Here is a 25,565-nt window from a genome sequence, read left to right on the forward strand (position 1 = left end):
AAAAGAGATGATCTGTATGACTGACTTTTAAATTAAATGCTACGTATACATTTTGAGCAGAAGTACATTAAAATAAACAAGTATCTAGATCTTAGCTATTGTAAATAGCACTGCTATGAACATAGGGGTGCATATATTCTTTCTGATTGGTGTTTCGGGCTTCTTAGGATATATTCCAAGAAGTGGGGTCACTGGGTCAAATAGCAGTTTCACTTTTAATTTTTTGAGGTAACACCATATTGTTTTCCATAGTGGCTGCACCAGTCTGCATTCCCACCAGCAGTGCACTAGAGTCCCCTTTTCTCCACACCCTCACCAGCACCTGAGTGATGATTTGTTGATGGCAGCCATTCTGGCAGTGTCCATCAGTAGATAAGTAGATAAAAAAGCTGTGGCACATTTACATAATGGAGTACTATGCAGCTGTAAGAAGAAAAGATCTCTTATCCTTTGAGATGACATAGAGGGACCTGGAGAGTATAATGCTAAGTGAAATAAGCCAATCAGAGAAAGACAAGTACCACATGATCTCTCCTATTTATGATTTATCAGGAACAAAATAAGCTATCAATCAAAACAGACCCAGAGTTATGCAAGTAGGGAACAGACTGACAAACCTCAGAGGGGTGAGTGGGTGAAAAGAGACAAACCAAAGAGTGTATATGCATATATGCACAACCAATGGACACAGACATTAGTTTGGGGAAAGCAGGAGGGGGGTGGGAGCAGGGAGCAGGGGATCAATGGGGGAGAGGGGGGCATCTGTAATACATTCAACAATAAAAAGTAAATAAAAATAAGTAAAGAAGTATGCACAGAAATGTATTCATCTAGACTAATAAAATAAAGATGCCACTTATCCTGACATGTTAAAAAGAGAGAATTTAAGAATAATTCAATAGCCCTGGCTAGTTTGGCTCAGCGGTTAGAGCGTCGGCCTGCGGTCCGGAGAGACCCGGGTTCGGTTCCCGCCAAGGGCACGTACTTCGGTTGCAGTTTGTCCCCGGCCCTGGTTGGTCGTGTGGGTGGCAGCCACTCGATGTGTCCCTTCACGTCGATGTTTCTCTCTCTCTCTCCCTTCCTCTCTCTCCCTCCCACGCTATCTGTACAAAAAATGGAAAAATATCCTCCGGTGAGGATAAAAAAAAAAAAAGAATAATTCAATAAATAAATTTATTTTGTTTTCAAATATATTCAGTAATTCAACTGTGTTATAAGATGTGTTTATATCTGTGTTTCCTTGGGCTAATTTTTTTTTTTATCCTCACCTGAGGACATTTTTCCATTTTTTGTTCAGATAGAGTGGGGGGGAGAGAGAGGGAGAGAGAGAAACATCGACGTGAAAGGGACACATCGAGTGGCTGCCACCCACACGACCCAACCAGGGCCGGGGACAAACTACAACTGAGGTACGTGCCCTTAGCGGAAACCGAACCCAGGTCTCTCTGGACCGCAGGCCAATGCTCTAACCACTGAGCAAAACCAGTCAGGGCTCCTTGGGCTAATTTTAATGAATATCTAGGAATACTTATATTCAAAGTGTTCACAGCGTTTCTTTTCATACCTATCTTTTTATTTATTTATTTTTTTTCTTTTTTTTTTTCAATGTTTTTTTTTTTGTTTGTTTTGTTTTTTTTATCCTCACCCGAGGATATTTTTCCATTTTTTGTACAGATAGAGTGGGAGGGAGAGAGAGGAAGGGAAAGAGGGAGAGAAACATCGATGTGAAGGGACACATCGAGTGGCTGCCACCCGCACGACCAACCAGGGCCGGGGACAAACTGCAACCGAAGTACGTGCCCTTAGCGGGAACCGAACCCGGGTCTCTCCAGACCCCAGGCCGACGCTCTAACCGCTGAGCCAAACTGGCCAGGGCTTCATACCTATCTTTTAGTTGTTCAAATATTTGTTGTTTTAGGTGTTGGCAAAATCTCATTTAGACTGTTTATCAACAAACTCATTTTTTACATATTGTACAAAAGCAACATCTACTTCAGATAAATGCAAATGAATAAATAAATAAATAAATAAATAAATAAATAAATATCTGAAGAGTAGTATCTAAAATAGCAAGCCTGTGGGTTATCATGTATTTATTTAATTAGAAACTAGAAAATGTACATATACCATACAGGCGAAAAAAGAGCTCATGTTTCTCACTCAATTAAAATCTTTAAAAGTACTTGAAATGTCAATCCAGAAAAGAAAATAAATATTGACTCAATACTTTCAAGTAAGTAGCAAAACCCAGGAGGAGGGGGAAAGTCTAAAGAACAAAATATTGCTACGTAAAAGTGCACTACAAGTATTTTATTTCAGTTATGTTAGTTCAGGCTCCATAATTTTGAATTGGGTATAAAATGCAACCTAAATTTTTTTTTTAATCCTCACCTAAGGACATTTTTCCATTTTTTGTTCAGATACAGTGGGAGGGAGAGAGAGAAAGAGAGAGAAACATCGATGTGAAAGGGACACACCGAGTGGCTGCCTCCCGCGTGACCCAACCAGGGCCAGGAACAGACTGCAACCAAGATACGTGCCCTTAGCGGGAACCAAACCCGGGTCTCCCTGGACCGCACGCCAATGCTCTAACTGCTGAGCCAAACCAGCCAGGGCTGTAACCTAAATTTAAGAATGAACAGGTATCTAGAGTTGCTGAAAACTGCAATTTTTTAAATTTAGATTTTAAGAACAATAAAATTAATTATTAAATAACTTAGATAAGAAAATATGACCAATATCCCAGAAAAATATATATATTTCTTGTAATCTTGATTTTCTTCTTCTTTAGAAACACAAGGTATCCAAGACGTAAATGGATATTGTCTCTGAAGATAAAAATGCCCTTTCTTTACCATGGATATATTTGAATTCTTGAATATTTAAAAGGAACAGTAGATTTTAGGTGAATTAAAGGTATCCAAAGAGACATTTCAGCCATGGTTTTACCATTAAAAAAGCGTCAATTCACTCCAAATATAAGTATGGTTATCTGAAAAACAATGAAAAAGTTTACCATAGTGAAAAAAATATGGACCCGGAGTATACTATTGGAAACAGGTGGGATAAACCAGACAACTCAGCAGTTTGAAACAGTTTGATCAGACATCCTTTGTCAGCAGCAGTAGGGATAGCTTTCTTCAGCTCATGGACACTACAGGAGAGGGTCCCTTCAAACTCAGCGCTGTGGCTATTAGTCTCACACACAGAGGCCTTGGCATAGAAACTTTACCCAATTCCATGTTCCTGCCATGAGAACGCTACAATATAGCTAATCCAATTCAGATTTCTAGAGCTATGAAGTTAAACTCATTAATTGCATTGTATCTAGTTTTAAAATTCTTTATCAAGCATAGTTTTCAAGTTGTACCTGCTGCCTTACATCGCCCTCTTGCCCTGATCTTCACAGCAAAATATTGCAGATAAGTGTCTACCTACAATCAGAAAACCCTGAGTATGTTCCATGGATAGTGTAGAATCAAGGCAATCATCATGAAAATGCAGATCAAAAAATAAAATGTGTCTTCATATCTGAGCATTTTAGTAAAAACAAAGCGATTATACATTATCTAAATAAACTCATTAATTCACCTCAGTTATCATATATAAATATAGTTTCTACAACTATCCTGATTTACCACCAGAGGAAAAAAAAAACAGTGTTAGCAAAATCTTTCAGATACTAATATGTCTTGTCTGTGGGACGTATTTGCTTTTCTTTTGGAGTTTAGAATTGTGGCCAATATTTTAATGACTAAAGTAGAAAAATATCTGAGCATAAATGAACTCCAATCAAAATTTCAACTACTGATACAAGTTAAGAATATCTTGCCCTGGCCAGTTTGGCTCAGCAGTTAGAGCGCTGGACCACCCACCAAAGTGTTGTGGGTTCAAATCCCAGACATGGGCAAGTACCTTGGTTGCAGGTTCGACCCTTGGCCCTAGTCAGGGTCATGTGGGAGGCAACCAATCGATGTGTCTCTCACATCAATGTTTCGCTCCCCCCCCTTCTCACCTCCCACTCTCTCTAAAAATCAATGGAAAAAAATATCCTCAGGTGAGGATTAAAACACAAAACCAAACAAAAAGGAATATTTTTTATGCAAGAGCTAGTTTGCCATGTAACTGAGTACAAAGGGCAATGGAAAGCAGAGATGTGATGCGGTCTGTCCCTGAGGATCTGACTTCATCCTCCTTGCTCTTATGTTGTTGCCAGATTGGAGGAAACACATTAACCTCTGGGCTCAGGCCTGAGCGCTCTGCTCCCTGAAGAGCTATCTCAGTGAGCAAGCCTGCAGTTTAGAGGGGCCCCTCCCTCCCCTGCAGAGACACCCAGCTTGGACACTGCTATAACCAGCTGTTACATTTGGTTTCAGCTGGTTTCGTTTAAAAATCTGTTTCATTCTTATTAGTTTAAAAATATTATAATGGAATTATTATGTGTTCCATTATAGGGTTTTATTTCCATTATAAAAGTATATGCTCTTCTATTACTTCATTATTTTTCTCTTATGATAGGAATAAAAATGACCTATGTAATTATTTTTTGTAGTTGTCTCATTTGATTGTATCATAGGTATTTAGTCATCCTTCCTTAAATCAACATTTAGGTTGTCTCTCTTTTTTTCTTTAGTTATTACTAACAACGATGCAGTAATCATTCTTACACAAGTATCTTTTAATAATGGTAATTTTATTTCTGTAGGCTAAATTCCCAGTAGTGTGATTGTTGAGTCAAATGATTTGAATATTTTATTTGAATGATTACTCTTCCAAAATAATTTCTGTTTCAAATTATAATTCATTATAATTTAGAGTCACAACAGTAATGTGTGAAAATACATATTTTGGAAAACTCTCACTACTAGTCTGGGTGTTAATCTTCTTTATTTCTGCAAGTTTAATTGACAAAAAATAAAAATAAAAAATCTATGTAATTTGCACATCTCTGACCGTGATGTCTTCTCAAATGTGTATTGGTCATTTGGAGTCCATTTTTTAAATAACATGTTCATGAATTTTCTTTTCTCTATTTTATTTTAGTCTTTTAAACAGAGAATATGTAGTTAGGGAAGGCATTGCTCTTTTAGTTAGTGCTCCAAACAAAGACAGATACCTTCTCTACCCACTCTGAATTTAGAGATGACATGTATGCATTCAATATTCAGCAAAATTCAACAAAATGTATTGAGTTGTCCACTTGGTGTCAGGAACTGTGTTAGACATCAATATGAGTAAGATACAACTATCCTCCAAAGAGAAAAACAAAGCAGTAAATAATTATAAAACAATTTGTTAATAACCATGTGATCTCCTTAAAGATGATAACACTAAATTTTCCTCCCAGTGTCTAAAAGCAAAGACAAAGGAATGAGCAAAAAAATTAGTTGTGACCAATGAGTAGAAAAAGAAAATAAAGCAATAGCTCTAAAGAGTTAGGAGGTTGTTTACTGGAGAGCTCATTGGTAAGATTTAAGAGAGAACAGAGGGTTGAGTGAGGCAGGAAGAGGAAGAGAGGACGCCTACTTGACAAAGCTGGACTAACGCTCACACATCCCAAGTCACAAACTGCAGAACTGGAAGGAATATGAACGTCACACATGCTTAACCTCTAAAACAGATAACTTTCAACATCAGCCAAACCTCCTGTTAAGTGCAAATTTTCAAACTGAGAAAAAATTTGAGGGGAGTCTTCAGTGCAATCATTTTAATGATTTATGGCTAGGAACTCATTACATTTTTAAAGCTGTTTGAAATTTGAGAAAACAAAACGATTCCAATGACTGAAACTATTTGGAAAAAAAATACATAAAATGTAAATTTTAGGGCATAAAGGAAATCCTAAAGTATAAAAGCAGTTTCTTTGTTCTGCTTTTCCAATTCCTTTGCTCAGCTTTTATCACATCAAGACCATGCCGGGCAGCATTTGCCTATGAAGGAATCATGAATACCCAAATTCCCATGGGAAGACAAACAAATGTTTACATTTTCCCTAAGTGGGAGCCTGAATTGTTTTCTACATAATGTTTGAGTCCCTTCAAAAGGTCACCTTCATTCTAACCTACATCTTTTTATACTTTGTTTCCTGTGGGCAATCTAACCTGATGACACATTAATCTCTGTTCATTTCTACGAATTCATTTTCAAAACTTTAATCTGCTGTTATCTAAATATTCTAGATAAATCCTTTCACTCACTTAATTCTACTCCCCAGAAACAAAGAATTTCAAAATCCATTTACTTGACTTTTATCAACTCATTCTCTCTCTCATGTTTTCCCAGTACAAAAAGAACTGTTCTTTTATGTTACACTTTGGAATAATTTCTCTGCACAGTGTGTAGTATCAGTAGTTTAGTAATTATGTATTAAACAGTCCCAAACTAGCAAGGCATAATTAGTTGTACATTATATAATCCTACAGCTTTTCCAGAGTCTCAGATAAAGTCTGAATCAACATAGGCATTCAATTACTACTGCCCTTATTGTCATCATATGGTTAGTTAGTTGTTTGGTGTAATTTCATTTTGTTTGTTTGCTTGCCTTTAGCAGAAAAAGACATATTTATAAGATTACAGGAAAAATCCAATAAAAAGAATAAGGATGAGGCTGAGAAAGAATGCATTTATAAACCAGGGTCTTCGAGAAGACATAAGAAATTAGGGTCCAGAAGACAGAAAGAGGGATTGTACCTGAGTTGGAGGAGAGAGCTTTCATCCCTCCAGAGTGGACAAAATCCCTCAAGCCAAAATAAGAAATTTGGATTTTAATCCAAGAGTAATAGAATATTCTTGGAATGTTTTCTCCAAGGGTGTAAACTTTGGGTGTATGGTTCAATTAAAATTTAAAATCTCATGCAGCCCTGGCCAGTATGGCTCAGCAGTAGGACATGAGCCTGAAGATCAATGAGTGGCGGGTCCGATTTCGGCCAAGGGCATGTACCTTGGTTGTTGTTCGCCCTGACCCTGGTCAGGGTCATGCAGGAGGCAACCAGTCAATTTGTCCCTCTCACATCGATGTTTCTTTCTCTCTCTTTCTCTCCCTCTCTCGCCCTCCCACTCTATCTGAAGAGAAATAGAAAAACATCCTCAGTTGAGGATTAAAAATAAATAAATAAATAATCTCATGCAATACTAACATTAAATTTCTCTGTTTCTCTCTCCCCCTTCTCTCTCCCCTCCTTCTCCCTCTCTCTCTCGCTCTCTCGCTCTGTCTCTCTCTCTCTCTCTCTCTCTCTCTCTCTCTCTCTCTCTTATCCATGTAGTGTCTGGACCACACACCTCTCCAGCTCCATCTCGTCCCATTTCCTGCTGTGCCATTATACTCAAGACACACAGCCATCTTGCCGTTGTCCTTGCCAAGTTTCTTGCTATTAACCACATCTAATGAAATTATTTGAGCTCTTACATCCAGTTAGTATACCTCTGGACTTTTCAGCTACATGTGTCAATAAATTCCAATTTTTACTTAAGTCATTTTAGATTTGGTCTAGTCACTGGAAACTAAAAGAATCTTAATGAATAACTAATAACATCTGCCCCAAATGGTAACCACTGTGCCCCTTGAGCCCTTTTCTTGAGCTCTCCAAGACATTTTGTTCCCCAAATTGGTAATGCAAAGAAATCACAGTCTCTCCCAGCTTTGTGCATTTCAGAAACGAGGTACAGAGATTCACTAGATTTAGGGTTTAAACATTTGAGAGCCAGACAGGCAAAATAAATGACTAAAAACATTGGCCTTAAAACAAGTTGTGGTAGGAACTGTGGTAAACCACAGGGCAAACGCTTCATCTAAAGACAGCCTCCATTCAACTCTAGGTGATTTATTATGGTAAATATGGCTAAAGCATTCTGATTTTTGTAAGAAACAAAGGAACCTGAAGTTTTACCAGGAATCTACTCATTTTTATTTTTTTACATTTATTTTTTTTAATTTATTTATTTTTGTTACAAATGTTCCCCCCACCCCCGACACCCTCCTTCCTATCCCACCCCCCGCCCCAAGCATTGTTGTCTATGTCCACTGGTTACACATACATGCATACCTACTCATTTCTAAATGCTGCTAGATTTCTATTCAGAATTTATTAACAGTTTGCAGGTACAGCAAAGCATGGGCTGTCAACACATAGCCTGTGTGTGCTCCTTGACACTCAAGCTTCATCCAAGTCATTCATTAAAAATGACTAGCAAAAATTAAAAAAATATTTTAATTAAAAAAATTACCAAAGAAGGTATAGCATAATTTTACTTTTTTTCAATTTATATAACTGTATTTTGGTCATCTATTCTGCAACTTGTCTTTTTTTTGACACTTGATATTTATCAAGTTTGATAGCTATAGCTCAAGTTTATCCATTTTAACTGCTCTATAGAAGCCCATTGAATTAATATTCCTCATTGTTTATTAATTAACCTACTGTGGTTGGTAATTTAGATCTTGTGGCTGTGACGAACACTGTGATGAACATTCATGTATACACATCTTTCTGTGTGAGAATAAGTGTTTTACAAGAAGAAGAAACAATGAAACATGTGCATCTTTGAAAAAATGACTAACTAGCAAGAAAGAGCAAGACAGAGCTTTTACCATCTCACTAGAAATCTCAAGTTGAAGATCAAGAGCACTCCCTCTACCAGTGTATCACTAATCATCCCAATTTGGCCCCAATATACTGTTTCTAGAATGCCTCTGAGCTTGCATATATCTTTTCTACGGAGATGTTCTGACTCACAAATCTATCTTTACCACCTTCATTCTAAAATGGGAGCAAATTCAGGATATTGAAATGGACTGCTTCCCATTCTGATTATTGAACCTATAGTGTATGCTCAAACCACTAGGTACCTTTAAAAGGGTGAAAATCTTTTAGAAAACTGGAAGAAACAGGACTAAACATATTTTTTAGAATATGGAAGGCCATTTTCAAAGGTAACCTTGTATGTTACTGGGGAAATTATTTGACTAGTGACCTTTGATTTTTTCTTTAAAGGTTACATTAGAATTGTTTTTCCTGCTTAACATATTGCTTAGAAAGTATCTTTAAATTATTTTACATGGGCATGTAAGATCTACAATTAGTATACGATCATTTTAAGGTTATATATATTTTATATCTCCCCACAGAGTTTTATAAACATCTATTAGACTGACTGATTCAGAATTGCCTTCCATAATTAGTGCTAAGAAAAGTGAGAAACATTCCAAAGCCAAGATCTGTAATAAGCTAGAATTTTCAGCATCACTTTCATTCCGCAGTCATTTAGCTCAACCTTACAGAGCATTCACTCGGAAGTCTTATAAACAAAGGAGAAAACTGCTGTTACATTTCACTGACAATATTGCAGTAAAATTGCTAAATAATCCAAGATGAATTTAACTATAAACTAAATAAATAAGCTTTATATTAATTTATTTAATCCATAGTATATTAGAGGAGTAAGCATACAGTGATCTAGTAGAAATTGATTTATACTCTGCCAGTGTGGCTCAGTGATTGAGCTTCTTTCTACCCATCGACCAAGATCTCACTGGTTTGATTCCTAGTCAGGGCACATGCTTGGATTATGATACAACCCCCAGTAGGAGGCACACAGGAGGCATCTGATCGATGTTTCTCATCTATGTTTCTATCTCTCTCTCCTCCCTTTTCTCTCTCTCTAAAAATCAATAAAAACAATTTTTTAATTAAAAATAAATTTATTTATTAAATAGTACTGTTCTAAGAATGCAAGGACTATATATCATTTGAAAACATAAAAGTATAATATATCAATATAACTGAGGAAAATGTTCCTTTACCATCTTGCTAGATGATAAAAATTATTTCAGCCCTGGCCAGTTTGGCTCAGCGGTTAGAGCGTCGGCCTGCAGTCCAGAGAGCCCCGGGTTCGGTTCCCGCGAAGGGTGCGTACCACAGTGGCAGTTTGTCCCCGGCCCTGGTTGGTCGTGCAGGTGGCAGCCACTCGATGTGTCCCTTTCACGTCGATGCTTCTCTCTCTGTCTCTCTTCCTCTCTCTCCCACTCTGTCTCAACAAAAAATGGAAAAATGTCCTTGGGTGAGGATTAAAAAAACTTATTTCACAAAGCAAATTTTAGAAGAAAAATTAATTTAAAATGCAATGAGTTAAAGCAGGTTTCTGAGCACACAGTCCACAAACCATATGTGATGCACACTGTGGTGGATATAGAATGATTGCATATTATCCCTTGTGCGTCTTTTGTAAAGAAATATTCATGGCAAAGAGGAACGTCATCCAGTATAACAAATATAATAAGAAGCTTGCATTTTGCAGACATACTGAAAAGAGTAAATACCCAAGGATGTTGTTATTGTTTTTACAAAGGTGATTATTGGGAAACTGGAACAACAGAAGCAGAATTATGAGAGAAATGTAAACTCCTGAAATAGGACCCCTGCTAATAATAAGAGCCACCATATATATAGTATTTTAAGAGAACTATACAGATAAATAAGTGTCAGAATCAGGGTTCAAACTTATGTCACTCTGACTATGTGCATTATGTTATGATACCTGCCTCTGATTCTTCCCAATAAAACAGATGACAAAAATTCTAAAAAAAAACATTAGTGATTATTAAAGAACCCAGAATTATGACTATTCCTTTCATCTATATGAGCTAAAGATTCCAATAACTACCTCAGTGAGAAGATGCTGGAAATTTTAAAAATGCCTCTGTATACTTCATTATCGTTAATATATACTTCAGCCTGTTATAGATAATATTCTTGACCATGTTGACATGTTCTTCCATTTTTATTCTTTCTTTATGTGATCTTACCCTGTTCAACCTGAAGCATCCCTTGTCTGGAAGAACATCACTTATGGCAGAAATTCAAAAACAAAAGTCAGTATCATTTTCTAACTCTTGATATACTTTTAATTCATTCATCCATTCAAAAATACGATCTCATTTATGAGCCAGGTAGTTTTCTGTTCTAGAGACAGCAATGAACTAATAAATCTCGAAGCACAAAGGGTCTCTCTCTCTCTCTGTCCACGCCCCCTCCTCTCTCTGTCTGTCTCTCAATCTGTCTTTCTCTCCGTGTGTGGGTAAAATGTACCAAGTTTTGTAGAGGGAAAATGTTTTCTACGTTCTTTTTATACATCAATAGTCGATCCTGGATGCTTTCAGACCACAGAGTTGGATAAGTAGTGATGGTGGAGAGAGGAAGGTGTCTATGAAAAAAGAAAGTTTTTATCAATCAAGAATAAAATAAAAAAAGATTTTTCACTACTAAGAAATAGTGAGAGGAAGAAAAGGGCAAAGCACTTGAACTAGAGTGTCCTGGGATCCTAGGGTGACTGTAGAGTGCTGAAAACTCCCACAGGGGTTTGTGAAGTAAACCCCACTGCAAAGGGCACGTTCCTTCTCAGGATGGAGGGAAATCTCTGTCTTTTATATATTATCATCTCCAGCAAGACCTGTGGAAGTCACCGTCCCGTCCTGTGCTCTGCAGAGGAGTGCAGGGAAAACGACCAAGAGCATCTGAGAGTGCGATGGACATGCTAAGAGATCCAGGGCACTAGAATAAGCCTGGGGTTGGGTCAGGAGAAAACGGAAAATGAGATCCTTGAAACTAGACGCTACAGCTGCAGGTCAGTATCAGAATGATTCCCCAAAAGCCAGGTTAGACGAGCCACGATATGACAGACTTGAAGTTCTCTCACCCCAGTTTCATCGGGCTTCTCCAGTACCTAGAACCCACCTTAGGAAGTGAGACAGAAAAGGGGATACTCCTAGCAAGAGGAGAGAAAAGGCAGTGTTGGGAAGGTGAACTTTAAATTGCTTGAATATTTACCCCAAAGAAATTTAACTAAACCCGGAGAGGCTGAGAAAGAATGAGTGACCCTGAATCAGTGCCCTCACTGACCACACCAACATTGCAAAAAGCACAGAGAACCAATTACAAAACATAAAATGTCATGTTTTACATAACATCAGAATTCATATAAACCACACAAAATTCTATAGTCTTGCTATATTCTGGAGAGGTAGTATAATACATATAAATAAATAAATAAATGCCATTGCTTATTTTCAACACATCCTACTATTTTTTTTTTTTAATAAAATTCAGAAGTGAAAATAGATAACTTAGAATTACAGCTAAATTCCTAGAGCAGGCAGGTCCTATGGACTATACCAGTTCATATCCAGAGAAACGAGCCAAGTAAACAACACTCTCAGAATGCTATCTAACCTAGTGTATTTCTCTGTGTGTGTGTTGTACATATGATGGTAAAAACACCATGATGCCTTAGTGGGATAAGAATGATCACTGCATAGAGAAACATTGTTTTCACAATGAGGCACTGGGAACCCAAGCCAGAAAAATCTTGATTCTCGCTTACATTAACTTATTTCAGTTTCAGTTTTTTTCTAACTCAGTAGAATGGTGTCAAAATCTTGGAGTCATCACGCCTGATTTAAAAAATCTAGAAGTTATTGATTCATCTCCTTTTTTTGTCCCTGCAACAAATTCACCCAAGTCCTGTCCATCCTTCTGTGTAACTATAGCTCAAAGTGGCCCGTTTGTCTTTTCCAATATAACCTATTGCAAAGACTGCTAACATAGTACCCCTACTAGGTCCCTACTAAACCTTTGGCTCCCTACAATTCAGTCTCTGTAAAGTATCCAAAGCGCTTGAAATTCTCCAGTAACTCCCATTATTGTCAAAATAAAAATCAACTCCTTACTATGTTTTGGCTACTGACCTTTGACTGTCCCTCAGTAATACTCTCCTCTGTTCCTGTTACCCCAGCAACACTGACCTCCTTTCTTGTCTTCAAAATTACAGAGTGTGATTCCCCACAGAGCCTATGCAATTAACTGATTGTCCCTCTTCCTGGAAAACTCCACCCTGAAGATTTTCACAAGCCAGGAGCTCCTTGTCCTCCTCAGATCACAACTCAGTGCCACTTCTTTAAAGAGGATTTTCCGAAGCATCCCATCAAAAGTACAGTAACCCTCTTTCCCTTGACTTTCCCTCATTTGTGCGTTTGTGGGAATATAATCCAGTTATTCCTTTATAAACCCCTTGAGGGCAGGGGTCTTACATGTGTTTTCTTCAGGCATATAGTATTCCTTCAATATTGTTAAATACGGGGATTAAAGAAATAAATGAATACAGTAATGGAAATGGCTACTTTCTCACATCTTCTCTTCCCACTAACATCTCTCATGTCACTCCCAATTTCGTCAAGACTAGGCAAAATGACTAGGAATAAGGCAGTGAAGAGTACAGGAGATGTAGTCCTACAGAGCAGCATGTGAAGAATGTGAAGAGAGATTAGGAAATGACTTCCGGTCAAGATGGCAGCGCAGGCAAACGGGGTTTCACCTCCTCCCACAACCACATCAAAATTACAATGAAACTACAACACAACCATCATTTAGAACCTCCTGAAACCGAGCTGAATGAAAGTCCTACAACTACAATAATAAAGCAGCCACCACATTGAGACTGGTAGGAGGGGCGGAGGCGCGGATGGGTTAGTCCTATACCCATGTGTGTTGGATAAAAATCAAGAGGTACCTCGGCTGGGAAGGTCCTCCCTGAGGAGTGAGGGGTTCATGTCTCACACCAGGTGCCCAGCTCAGGGTTACAGTGCCAGGGAGAGAAGTCCCCATAACTTCTGGCTGTAAATACAGTGGGAACTGAGGCTGAGGGAAGCTGAGGCTTCTGGAGCCCCAGGCAGCTCCTCTTAAAGAGTCTGCTCATGGACTTCTTTGGACTTGCTCCGTCTGAGCTCCAGCATGAAAGGGAGGCAGCTTGAAAGGCACCAGAGACATACGGGAAAGAACTCAGCTGTTTGGCATTGGAGTGAGAGCTGAAGAGGCAGCTTTCTCCTGGACAGATGTGCTGGCAGAAGCCATTGTTCCTTTGGTGAGCCCTTCCCCTATAGGGCAGGCAGATGGCCACCATATCTGGGATTTCAGCAACCTGGCTCACATTGTTTATCCTGCCCTGGTGATTCTCTGAGGCCCCGCCCCACCCAACTTTCGGGCCCACCCAAGCTGTTTCCAAAGGCATTACCTTAGGAATGGCCTGTCTTGGATCCTGCTTCAGATTTTCCTAAAATCTGTCAAACAAGCAACATCTGATCTCAGCGAGCCCCATACCTCTCATTAAGTGGCCTCAGGCCTGGAACTAGAAGCAGCCAGTCTTGGTTCACAACTTGGCTTTTCCTAGACACCTGAAGCCCAGCACAAGAAGCAACCATCTGCAGATGACTTTGTAGCTTATGCCAGGTGGCCCCAGGTAGAAGACAGGCAGTGGATGACCTTGCCCCAGAGCCAGCACACCCAGTGGACAGCTTCAGACCACATCAAAGCACCACCACCCAACCACCTCCACAAGCGACAAACTCAATGAGTGGACTCAGTGGGTACCAGAGCCCTGCTGAAGTAAGTCTTGCTCTGTGTGGTGGCCCCTACACAGCTGATCCTCTAAGGTAGTCAGAGGCCAGTGGCTAGTGGGCACAGCAAGTCCTTGCAGCTGATCAACCTGAGTAAATCCCTCCCATTGACATGACAACAGCAATCAAGACTCACATACAACAGAAAGGTGTACATTCCACACTAGGGGTACACCTCGAGGGCCCAGCTGGGGTGATCAGAGAGACTGTGCCACTGGATCCTATAGGACACCTACAACAATAGGCCACCCTATGAAGCCTAGGAGACATAGAAACTCTGCCTAATACATAAAAACAATCACAGGGAAGCAGCCAAAATGAGGAGACAAAGAAACATATCCCAAATGAAAGGAAAGAACAAAACTCCAGGAAAAGAACTAAACAAAATGAAAATGAGCAATCTAACAGATGCAGAATTCAAAACACAGGTTATAAGGTTGCTCAAGGAACTTGGTGAGACATTCAAGGGACTTAATGAGAACATCAACAACATAAAAAAGGATTAGTCAGAAATTAAGGGTGCCCTAACTGAAATAAAGAATAATTTACAGGGAATCAATAGTAGAGTATGTAAAGCCAAGAAACAAACTATCAATTTGGAATATAAAGAAGCAGAAAACACCCACCCAGAACAGCAAAAAGATAACGGAATCCAAAAAAATTAGGATAGTGTAAGGAACCTCTAGGATAACTTTAAGCATGCCAACATTTGCATTATAGGGGTGTCTGGAGGAGAAGGGAGAGAAAGCAAGAAATTGAAAACATATTTTAAACAATAATTACAGAAAACTTCCCTAACTTGGTAAAGGAAACAGTCATACAAGTCCAGGAAGCATAGAGAATCCCAAACAAGTTGAACCCAAAGAGGTCCACACCAAGACACATCATCATCAAAATGCCAAAGGTTAAATACAAAGAAAAAATCTTAAAAGCAGTGAGAAAAAAGCAGTCCGTTACCTACAAAGGATCTCCCATAAGACTGTCAGCTGATTTCTCAAAAGAAACTTTGCAGGCCAGAAAGAAGTGGCGAAAGATGTGCAAGGTGATGCAAAGCAATAACCTACAACCAAGATTACTCTACCCTGCAAAGCTATCATTTAGAGTCGATGGACATATCAAGAGTTTCCCAGACAAGAAAAAGCTAAAGGAATTCATCACCACCAAACCAGTATTATATGAAATGTTGAAGGGTCTTCTTGAAGGCGAAGAAGAACAAAATATGAACAATAAAATGGCAATTAATACATATCTATCAACAATTGAATCTACAAACAAAATGAGCAAGCAGAACAGAAACAGACTCATAGATACAGAGCACTTTTTGTTGCTTGCCAGATAGGTGAGGACTTGAGGGATGAGGGGAAAAGATGAAGAAATTAAGAAGTACAAATTGTTTGTTAGACTGAAGAACCTCAAAGAAAAGGGGAGAGGGAGGGCGAAATGAGATAAACCAAAGAACTTCTATGTATATATGCATAACCAATGCACACCGACAATAGTGTGGGGAAGGCAGGAGGGGGGCGGGATTGGGGAGGAGGGGTCAAAGGGGAAAAAAGGGAGAAACATCTGTAATACATTCAACAATAAAGATGAGTTAAAAAAATAATTTTAAAAATTTTTAAAAGAGAGATAAGGAAAAGAAAAATCTTAATTTAGGAGAAATAAGAGTAAATTTCTTTATAATACTGTAGCCTCTCAATGCTCGATCTTCCAAGTCAGGAATCTAAAAGTAGGAAATGCCCGTGTGTCATAAAATATTGTATGAAATGCGTTTTTTGGGTTGAGATATTTAAAATGCACTAGGAAATATGTTACATAACTGATTAATCCTTTTAAGAGCATGAACATTACCGGACGATTAGGATTTTTATCTATTGAGTTTTCACAAAGTAGTATAGCCATGTTGTTAATTGACATGAGACATGTTATAGAATTTTAATTTTTCCCAATTGATGCATAAATAGGTAATCAGGTAATAGTGATTAGAAAAATATAAATCCACTTCTTACATTTCAATAGAAAACTGACCTTAAATAACAGATTTCTAAAGAAATATCTTTTTAGTTAAATTTTAGTTAAAATGATTATGTTCAAATAAACTGAAAAACAGTAATATAGAGAATATTTGTGCAAAATTCTGGAAGAGTTTAAAATTATATACTCTATTCACTGAAGTTGATCAGTCAATAACATTAAAGAGCAGAAATGTAGTATATAATTATTGTATGAACAATTCTATGTAATCATTTTTGTTTTAATTACAAAAATTATATTATTTGACTATGCTTCATCTCTACATACTATGGGAAAACTTGTTTCTTAATAAAAGCATATTAACTAGCTTATTAATAATCAGGTTCCTAATGTATCATATTCTGAAATTTAAAAAAAAGAAAGAAAACTACATTCCTATTATGTTACAGATTAATGCTTGTTCTCAGAACTATTTCCAAAAAAGAAAAAAAAAATCTTACCAGACATAAACTGTGTAATAGAGGATAATTCCATTTGGCTCCAGGGGTGGTTGCCATGACAACTGCACCGTGACACCAGACAACTGTTTTACGGAGAAGTCATGGGGGGGAGAATCAGGAGCTGAAAAGTTAGAGTAAAGGATAATGCATTTTATTATATGTATATAAAAAAGGTTAAAATGAAGGTGCACAAAATTTCTATTATAAACTTTCTGGTAAATGAATCAGGTACAGTGCTTTTTTCCATGGGCATGGGAGACTGATGTTTACTTTCAAAATGAGATGATAAAAGAAGATTTTGCATGGTGGTGTTAGAACATCTGTTTCTGTGATTCAATGGAAAAAAACATTTCATGAGAAAGAAGAACAAGGGGTATGTCACAGTGATTCACCTACTGCTTAAGTACATCTTAGTAAATCATCATTGTCTAATAAAAATAAAACTATGGGGTGAATGAATATAATATACAGTAATAAAGCTCCCCACAAAACAAAAATAGATGGGCAAAAAAATCACACATTAAAAAGAGGGAAAATGATAAGCATAACATTGGGAGAACAGTTAAAATGACCACACAAGTAAAAACTACATTCCTCAGTTTCAGTTGTGTCAATAAAATGTAAAATAATATCAAAATCTGTTCACTTAGTCGACGAAATGGAATGGTTTACAAAGGAAACACCACTGCCGCACATAAACAGGAAAATACAGTTTAGGGTTCCACACCTAATTCTGCTACAATAGCGTAAGGATCAAACCCTTCAGTCACTCTATTTGAATAAGCACTAAACAAAACTGCTGTAAACTAGTTAGCCAAGGTTATATTTCCTTTTAGATAAGACATTTAGAATGGCATTTCTCAACTGCTGTATAACACTATAGTAATGTCTTAGAATATTAAAACACAACTTTTTGCATATAAAAGGGAATAAATTACCACGTAGTTTTACATGGAAAATGAACAAGTAGGAAGTTAATAGAAATTCTGAACATTTTTTGAGATCTTTGAACAATCTTACTTTATTCACCTGTACATGTGCACATCACTTTACCCAATAATTTGGATAAAATGCTACCTGAATTATTTTAATTTTTATTTTCGGAATAGTTATAGTTATTTGTATGCGTCTCTGTGTATGTTTTCATTATTTTGGTAAAACAGTTTTTCAAAAAGAAAGTTTATTGAGCAGAGGAAAGGTTTATGAAATGAGTTCGAAGGAATAATGATGACAACTGTATTTATATTTTCACTTGTTATTCCCACTGGCAGTACAATAAAAATGCTATCAAATACTGATTATCACAAGAATCATATATCACTTGGAGATGTCTGTTTCCCAAGACAGGCATTACCTACCTCTAACTGAGGATTCTCATTTGTCAAAACAGAAGCATATAATATTTTCCCCTAATACCTTTGCAAAACATAACTTTTGTTTATTATTGGAAAAACAAATATTGCAATAAAAAATAACACTGATTTAGAACATATGTTGTAACTAAGCATTTCTATTCTATAATATGCTTTAAGATATTTATGTGGAATATGAGATAATTCTTGGTGTTGTATATTTAATCTTACTATATCTTTGGATATTTTCTTTTTTATGTAAAACTTTGTATTGCTTAATAAATGTAATTAATATGCTAATCTAAACAAAATACTGCACATCTACGATAGCACACTGTTTTAATCATTTTGGCATTTGCATACAATTTTTATTTTATTTTATTTATTTTTTTTTTATTATTTTTATTTTTTTTTTTTGTTACAGATATTTTACCTTTTTACCCCATTGGCACCCCCCACCCCACCCCCCCTCCACCCTGTCCCCGGCTTAGTTGTCAATGACCATTGGTCATGCATACATGCATATGAGTTCTGTGGTTAATCTCTTCCCACCCCCCCCCATCCCCTCTTCTGAGGGATGTCAGTCTGTGCCCTACTTCCATGTGTCTGGGTCTACTGTATTCCTCAGACTGTTATGTTCATTATATTCCGTATATAAGTGAGATCATGTGGTATTTGTCTTTTTCTGCTTGGCTTCTTTCACTTAGGATAATACTTTCCAGGTCCCTCCATGTCATCTCAAAGGATAAGAGATCTTTCTTTCTTACTGCTGCATAGTATTCCATTGTGTATATGTACCACAGCTTTTTGATCCATTCGTCTACTGGTGGACACTTGGGCTGTTTCCAGATCTTAGCTATTATAAATAGTGCTGCTATGAACATGGGGGTACATATATTCTTCCTGATTGGTGTTTCAGGCTTCTTAGGGTATATTCCCAGCAGTGGGATCACTGGGTCAAATGGAAGTTCAATTTTTAATTTTTTGAGGTAGCACCATATTGTTTTCCATAGCGGCTGCACCAGTCTGCATTCCCACCAGCAGTGTATTAGAGTCCCCTTTTCTCCACACCCTCGCCAACACTTGTTGTTTGATGATTTGTTGATGGCGGCCATTCTGACAGGTGTGAGGTGATACCTCATTGTTGTTTTAATTTGCATCTCTCTGATGATTAGTGATGTTGAGCATTTCTTCATATGTCTCTTGGCCATTTGTATGTCCTGTTTGGAGAGGTGTCTATTCAACTCCTCTGCCCATTTTTTAATTGGGTTCTTTGTCTTCCTTTTGTGGAGTTGTATGAGCACTCTGTATATATTGGAAATTAACCCCTTATCTGATACATCATTGGCAATGATGTTCTCCCATACAGTGGGTTGCCTTTCCATTTTGATGATTGTTTCTTTTGCTGTGCAGAAGCTTTTTAGTTTGATGTAGTCCCATGTGTTCATTTTCTCCTTTATTTCTGTTGCCTTAGGTGATGTATCAGTGAAAATTCTGCTCCGTATGATGTCCGAAATTTTGTTGCCTACATTTTCTTCTAGAATTTTTATGGATTCACGGGTCACATTTAAGTCTTTTATCCATTTTGAGTTTATTTTTGTGTATGGTGTAAGTTGATGGTCTAGTTTCATTTTTTTGCATGTAGCTGTCCAATTTTCCCAACACCATTTATTAAAGAGGCTGTCTTTACTCCACTGTATGCTCTTGCCACCTTTGTCAAATATTAATTGAGCGTATTGCCTTGGGTCCATTTCTGGGTTTTCAGTTCTGTTCCACTGGTCTATATGCCTGTTCTTGTGCCAGTACCAGGCTGTTTTGGTTACAGTCGCTTTGTAGTATAACCTGATATCTGGTATTGTGATCCCTCCAACTTTGTTCTTCTTTTTCAAGATTGCTGTGGCTATTCGGGGTCTTTTTTGGTTCCATATGAACTTTTGAAGTATTTGTTCTAGTTCTATGAAATATGTTGTTGGTATTTTGATAGGGATTGCATTGAATCTATAGATTGCTTTGGGTAGTATGGACATTTTAATTATGTTAATTCTTCCAATCCATGAACAGGGTATGTGCTTCCACTTTTTTATATCTTCCTCTATTTCTTTTTTCAATGACCTGTAGTTTTCTGCAAATAGGTCCTTTACTTCTTTGGTTAAGTTTATTCCTAGGTATCGTAATTTTTTTGGAGCGATGGTAAATGGGATTGTTTTTTCAGTTTCTCTTTCTGTGAGTTCATCATTGATGTACAAGAATGCCGTCGATTTCTTGACGTTAATTTTGTATCCTGCTACTTTGCCAAATTCATTTATTAAGTCTAATAGATTTTTGATGGAGTCTTTAGGGTTTTCTATGTACAATATCATGTCATCTGCAAATAATGACAGTTTCACTTCCTCCTTTCCAATTTGGATCCCTTTTATTTTTTCTTCATGTCTGATTGCTGTGGCTAAGACTTCCAGTACAATGTTAAATAAGAGTGGCGAAAGTGGACATCCCTGTCTTGTTCCTGTTCTTAATGGGAATGTTTTTAGTTTCTGTCCATTGAGTATGATGTTGGCTGTAGGTCTTTCATATATGGCCTTTATTATGTTGAGATATGATCCCTCTATTCCTACATTGCTGAGCGTTTTTATCAGAAATGGATGCTGGATTTTGTCGAATGCTTTTTCAGCATCTATTGATATGATCATGTGGTTTTTATTCTTCATTTTGTTTATGTGGTGTATCACGTTTATTGATTTGCGAATATTGTACCAGCCTTGCATCCCTGGAATGAATCCCACTTGGTCATGGTGAATAATTTTTTTGATGTATTTCTGGATCCGATTTGCTAGTATTTTGTTCAGGATTTTGGCATCTATGTTCATCAGGGATATTGGCCTGTAGTTTTCTTTCTTCGTAGTGTCTTTTTCTGGTTTTGTGATTAGAATTATGCTGGCCTCATAGAACGTGTTTGGAAGTCTTCCTTCTTCTTGAATTTTTTGAAATAGTTTGAGGAGAATGGGTGTTAGTTCTTTTTTGAATGTTCGGTAAAACTCCCCCGTGAAACCATCTGGGCCTGGGCTTTTGTTTGCTGGGAGAGTCTTGATTACCTCTTCAATTTCCTTAGTTGTTATTGGTCTGTTCAAGTTTTCTATCTCTTCCGGGAATAGTTTAGGGAGACTGTGTGTTTCTAGAAATTTGTCCATTTCGCTGAGATTGTCGAATTTGTTGCCATATAGTTGTTCATAGTAGTTGTTAACGATCTTTTGTATTTCCGTGGTGTTGGTTGTTACTTCTCCTCTTTCATTTCTGATTTTGTGTATTTGGGTTCTCTCTCTTTGTTTCTTGGTGAGTCTAGCTAAGGGTCCATCTATCTTGTTTATCTTTTCGAAAAACCAGCTCTTTGTTTCATTGATCCTTTGAATTGTTTTTTTGGTCTCTATGTCATTTATTTCTGCTCTGATCTTTACTATTTCCTTCCTTCTACTTGCTCTGGGGTTTTCTTTTTGTTTGCTTTCTAATTCTTTAAGTTGTGAGGTTAGACAGTCAATTAGAAATTTTTCTTGTTTTTTGAGGTAGGCCTGTAGTGCTATGAACTTCCCTCTCAGAACTGCTTTCGCTGCATCCCATAGATTTTGTGTTGTTGTGTGTTCATTTTCATTGGTTTCCAGGAAGTTTTTAATTTCTTCCTTGATCTCCTCGGTGACCCATTCATTGTTTAATAACATGCTGTTTAGCCTCCATGTGTTGAAATGTCTTTGCATGTTCTTGTTGCAATTGATTTCTAGTTTCATGCCATTGTGATCTGAGAAGATGCTTGATATGATTTCAATCTTCTTGAACTTGTAGAGATTTAGTTTGTGTCCTATCATGTGGTCTATCTTTGAGAATGTCCCATGTGCACTTGAGAAGAATGTGTATTCTGTAGTTTTGGGGTGTAATTCTCTGTAGATATCTATTAAATCCATTTGGTCTAGTGCTTCATTGAGAGTCTCTGTTTCCTTGCTAATTTTTTGCCTAGAGGATCTATCCAGTGCTGTCAACGGGGTGTTGAAGTCCCCTGCTATGATTGTATTGTTGTCGATTTCTCCTTGGAAGTCCTCCAGAAGATTTTTAATATATTTTGGTGCTCCTATATTGGGTGCATATATGTTTATCAAGGTTATATCTTCCTGTTGGATAGATCCTTTCAATATTATGTAGTGGCCGTCTTTGTCTCTAGTTATGGTCTTCATTTTGAAATCTATTTTATCAGATATGAGAATTGCTACCCCAGCTTTTTTTTGCTTTCCATTTGCTTGGAAAATTTTTTTCCATCCCTTCACTTTCAACCTATGTGAGTCTTTTGTTGAGAGGTGGGTCTCTTGTAAACAACATATAGATGAGTCATGCTTTCTTATCCAATCAGCTACTCTGTGTCTCTTTATGGGAGCATTCAATCCATTTACGTTTAAGGTGATTATTGATATGTACTTATTTATTGCCATTTTTGTTTAGTGTGGTTCTATTTTTCTTCCCATTTCTACTGCTAATTACAGCAGTCCTTTTAACATTTCTTGCAGTGCTGGTTTGCTGCTAATGTATTCCCTTAGCTTTTTTTTGTCTGGGAAGCTCTTTATTTGATCTTCTATTTTGAATGATAGCCTTGCTGGGTAGAGTAGTCTTGGATTCAGATTCTTGTTTTTCATGACCTTGATTACTTCATGCCATTCTCTTCTGGCCTGTAGTGTTTCTTGTGAGAAGTCAGCTGAGAGCCTTATGGGGTTCCCTTTGTAGGTAACCTGCTGCTTATCTCTTGCTGCTTTTAGGATTCTCTCTTTGTCTTTAATTTGTGGCATTTTAATTACTATGTGTCTTGGTGTGGGCCTGTTTGGGTTCCTCTTACTTGGGACTCTCTGTGCTTCTTGAACTTGAATGCCTTCTTCCTTCACCAAATTAGGGAAGTTTTCTGTCACTATTTTTTTGAATATATTCTCTATCCCTTGCTCCTTTTCTTCTTCTTCGGGGACTCCTATAATGCGAATATTATTACGTTTCCAGTTGTCCCATAGTTCTCTTAAGCTGTCTTCCTGTTTTTTAATAGTTTTTTCCTTTTGTTTTTCTGATTGGTTGATTTTTTCTACCCTGTCTTCTAATTCACTGATCCGGTCCTCAGCTTCCCCTACTCTGCTTTTTAAACCTTCCAATGTGTTTTTCATTTCGGATATGTCATTTTTTATCACTTCTTGTTGGTTTTTAATTTCCATTTGGCTTATTTTCAGTGTCTCTATGTCCTTACTCATGCTGTTCAGCTTCCTCAAGATCATGGCTCTGAATTCTAGCTCTGTTAACATGCCTAATTGCTCCACATTGATCTCATCTTCGGTGGAGGTGTCTTGCTCTTTCATTTGGCTTCTGTTTCTGTGTTTCACCATTTTAGCTATCAATGTGGGCTTTGGAGCCTGTCAAGTTCTCCCTGTGGGTGTTGGTGTTCTGCTGTTTGTGGCTCCCTCTCCTGTGTTTAGATGAGCGAGGGAGGACCCGCGTTGAACACCACTGTCAAGTCTTACTTTCCTGGTTAAAGTTGCCAGCCCAGGAAACGTACTGTTATCCTCTAGCTTTTTGCCTGGAGGCTAGCAGTCTAGGTTAATTGATGAGTTTTGGGTTGTCAGTTGATTGAAAAACTCCCTCTGGTGCTCAGCCAAGGGGCTTTCACGAGGGTGGGGCAGATGCTGGTTGTTAGTGAGCCTCAATTAGCACTTCAATGGCCCACAGGGTGGGGTTGGATCTCCGAGGGAGGGGCTGCTGCCTGTCTCAGAGCCCTGGGAAGGAGCAATGTGACCACCGTCCTGGGTGGCTGCACTCAGCCAAAGCTCTGAGCGCCTCCAAACCCCGAGTGTCCCGACACAGTTCCAGTCCAGTCCGCCCTCCCTCCGCCGGAGCCCAAGGTGAGTGGCTGTGGCTGTTTCAGCCTCTGTCCCGGCTGCGCTGTGGAGCCGCCTGGGAGTGTGACCCGAGGGCGCTGCTCCCAGCTGAGGCCGCTGCCGAGCTGCCGACCGTGGGCTCCCAGCCCCGTCTCGCGCCTTCGCAAGCCTACCGGGATGGAGTCAGTGTCCCTCGTTGTATGGTCCTCGCAAGCTGCTTTTCTGTTGGTTTTTCCCGTCGATTTGTCTGTGTTATAGTTGTAATTCCAGTTTGGTTCTGGGAGACGGTCTGTGTAGCTCCGTTCACTCCGCCGCCATTTTTCCTTCCTCCAATTTTTAAAATTAGTCAAATAAATGCAGTGTCTTTTGCATTCTATCCGATTCATCATGACAGAGCATGAGAATAATGAGAACAGTCTTCAGAAGCTCCAGCTCTCACTGCCTGGATGACGTTCCTATCTATCCCCCCTCCCCCACTGTTTCCTCATCTTCCTTCAAGTCACATCACACACAACTTCCTCAGCGGCTTCAGAATAGCTACAGTACCTCTTTTTCCTGGTGAATAATTTGGGGGAACACTTATACCAGTAATTAGAATTATAAACATTATTTGTGTACACATTTGTTAAATGCATACCTCTTCTACTGAACTGAAAGCTCATGAGGACAGGAGCTCCTAATATCCAGTAAAGCAAACTTTCTCAGGACTTCGTACACTCTCAATTTCCTTGCAATTTTTTGTAAGGGGGTCTCACTCTTCACCCTGATCCTTAGCAGGTATACTGATGATGAGGCCAAGGATGTGGATGAAAGTTTATCTTGACTCTCTGTTTTCTAACAGCTCAGGTATTCAGATGCATAGAATAATTTGAAACTACTGACTTGAGAGGTAAAAGCTCTACCTGGTTGAAATATATATTTGTTACTATCTTACAGGTAGGTTCCTAAGATCTCACATTTTCAGAACAGTTTAGTTAGATTAGAAATAAAGAAGTGGGCAAATAACGACAGTTTTATTTCTTCCTTTCCAATTGGGGTATCTTTTATTTTTAATTCTTGCCTGATTGTTGAAGCTAGGACTTCCAGAACTACATTGAATAAGAGTGGTGAAAGCAGATATCCCTGTTTTGTTCATGATCTTAAGGGAAATACTTTTAGTTTTTATCCACTGAGTATGATGTTAGCTGTGGGTTTGTCATACATGTTCTTTATGATATTGAGATATGTTCCCTCTATTCCCACTTAGTTAAGAATCTTTTTCATAAATAGGTGCTGGATTTAGTCAAATGCTTTTCTGCATCTATTGATTTGATCATATGATTTTTATCCTTCATTTTGTTTATGTGGTGTATCATGTTAATTGATTTGCAGATATTGCACCAACCTTGCATCCCAGGAATAAATCCCACTTGAT

General features: G+C 38.0%; 1 protein-coding gene across 1 annotated transcript in view; it reads right to left on the reverse strand.

Moving 5' to 3' along the window:
- PTPRQ (protein tyrosine phosphatase receptor type Q) overlaps positions 1–25,565 on the reverse strand; it is a 213,784-nt gene that overhangs the window by 140,042 nt on the left and 48,177 nt on the right. The window contains exon 17 of the mRNA XM_036252356.1: positions 16,918–17,038. Within this exon, the coding sequence (XP_036108249.1) occupies positions 16,918–17,038 (121 nt within the window). The remainder of the gene's footprint in view (positions 1–16,917; positions 17,039–25,565) is intronic.

Source organism: Molossus molossus, unplaced genomic scaffold, assembly GCF_014108415.1.
Source record: "Molossus molossus isolate mMolMol1 unplaced genomic scaffold, mMolMol1.p scaffold_m16_p_10, whole genome shotgun sequence".
NCBI lineage: Eukaryota > Metazoa > Chordata > Mammalia > Chiroptera > Molossidae > Molossus > Molossus molossus.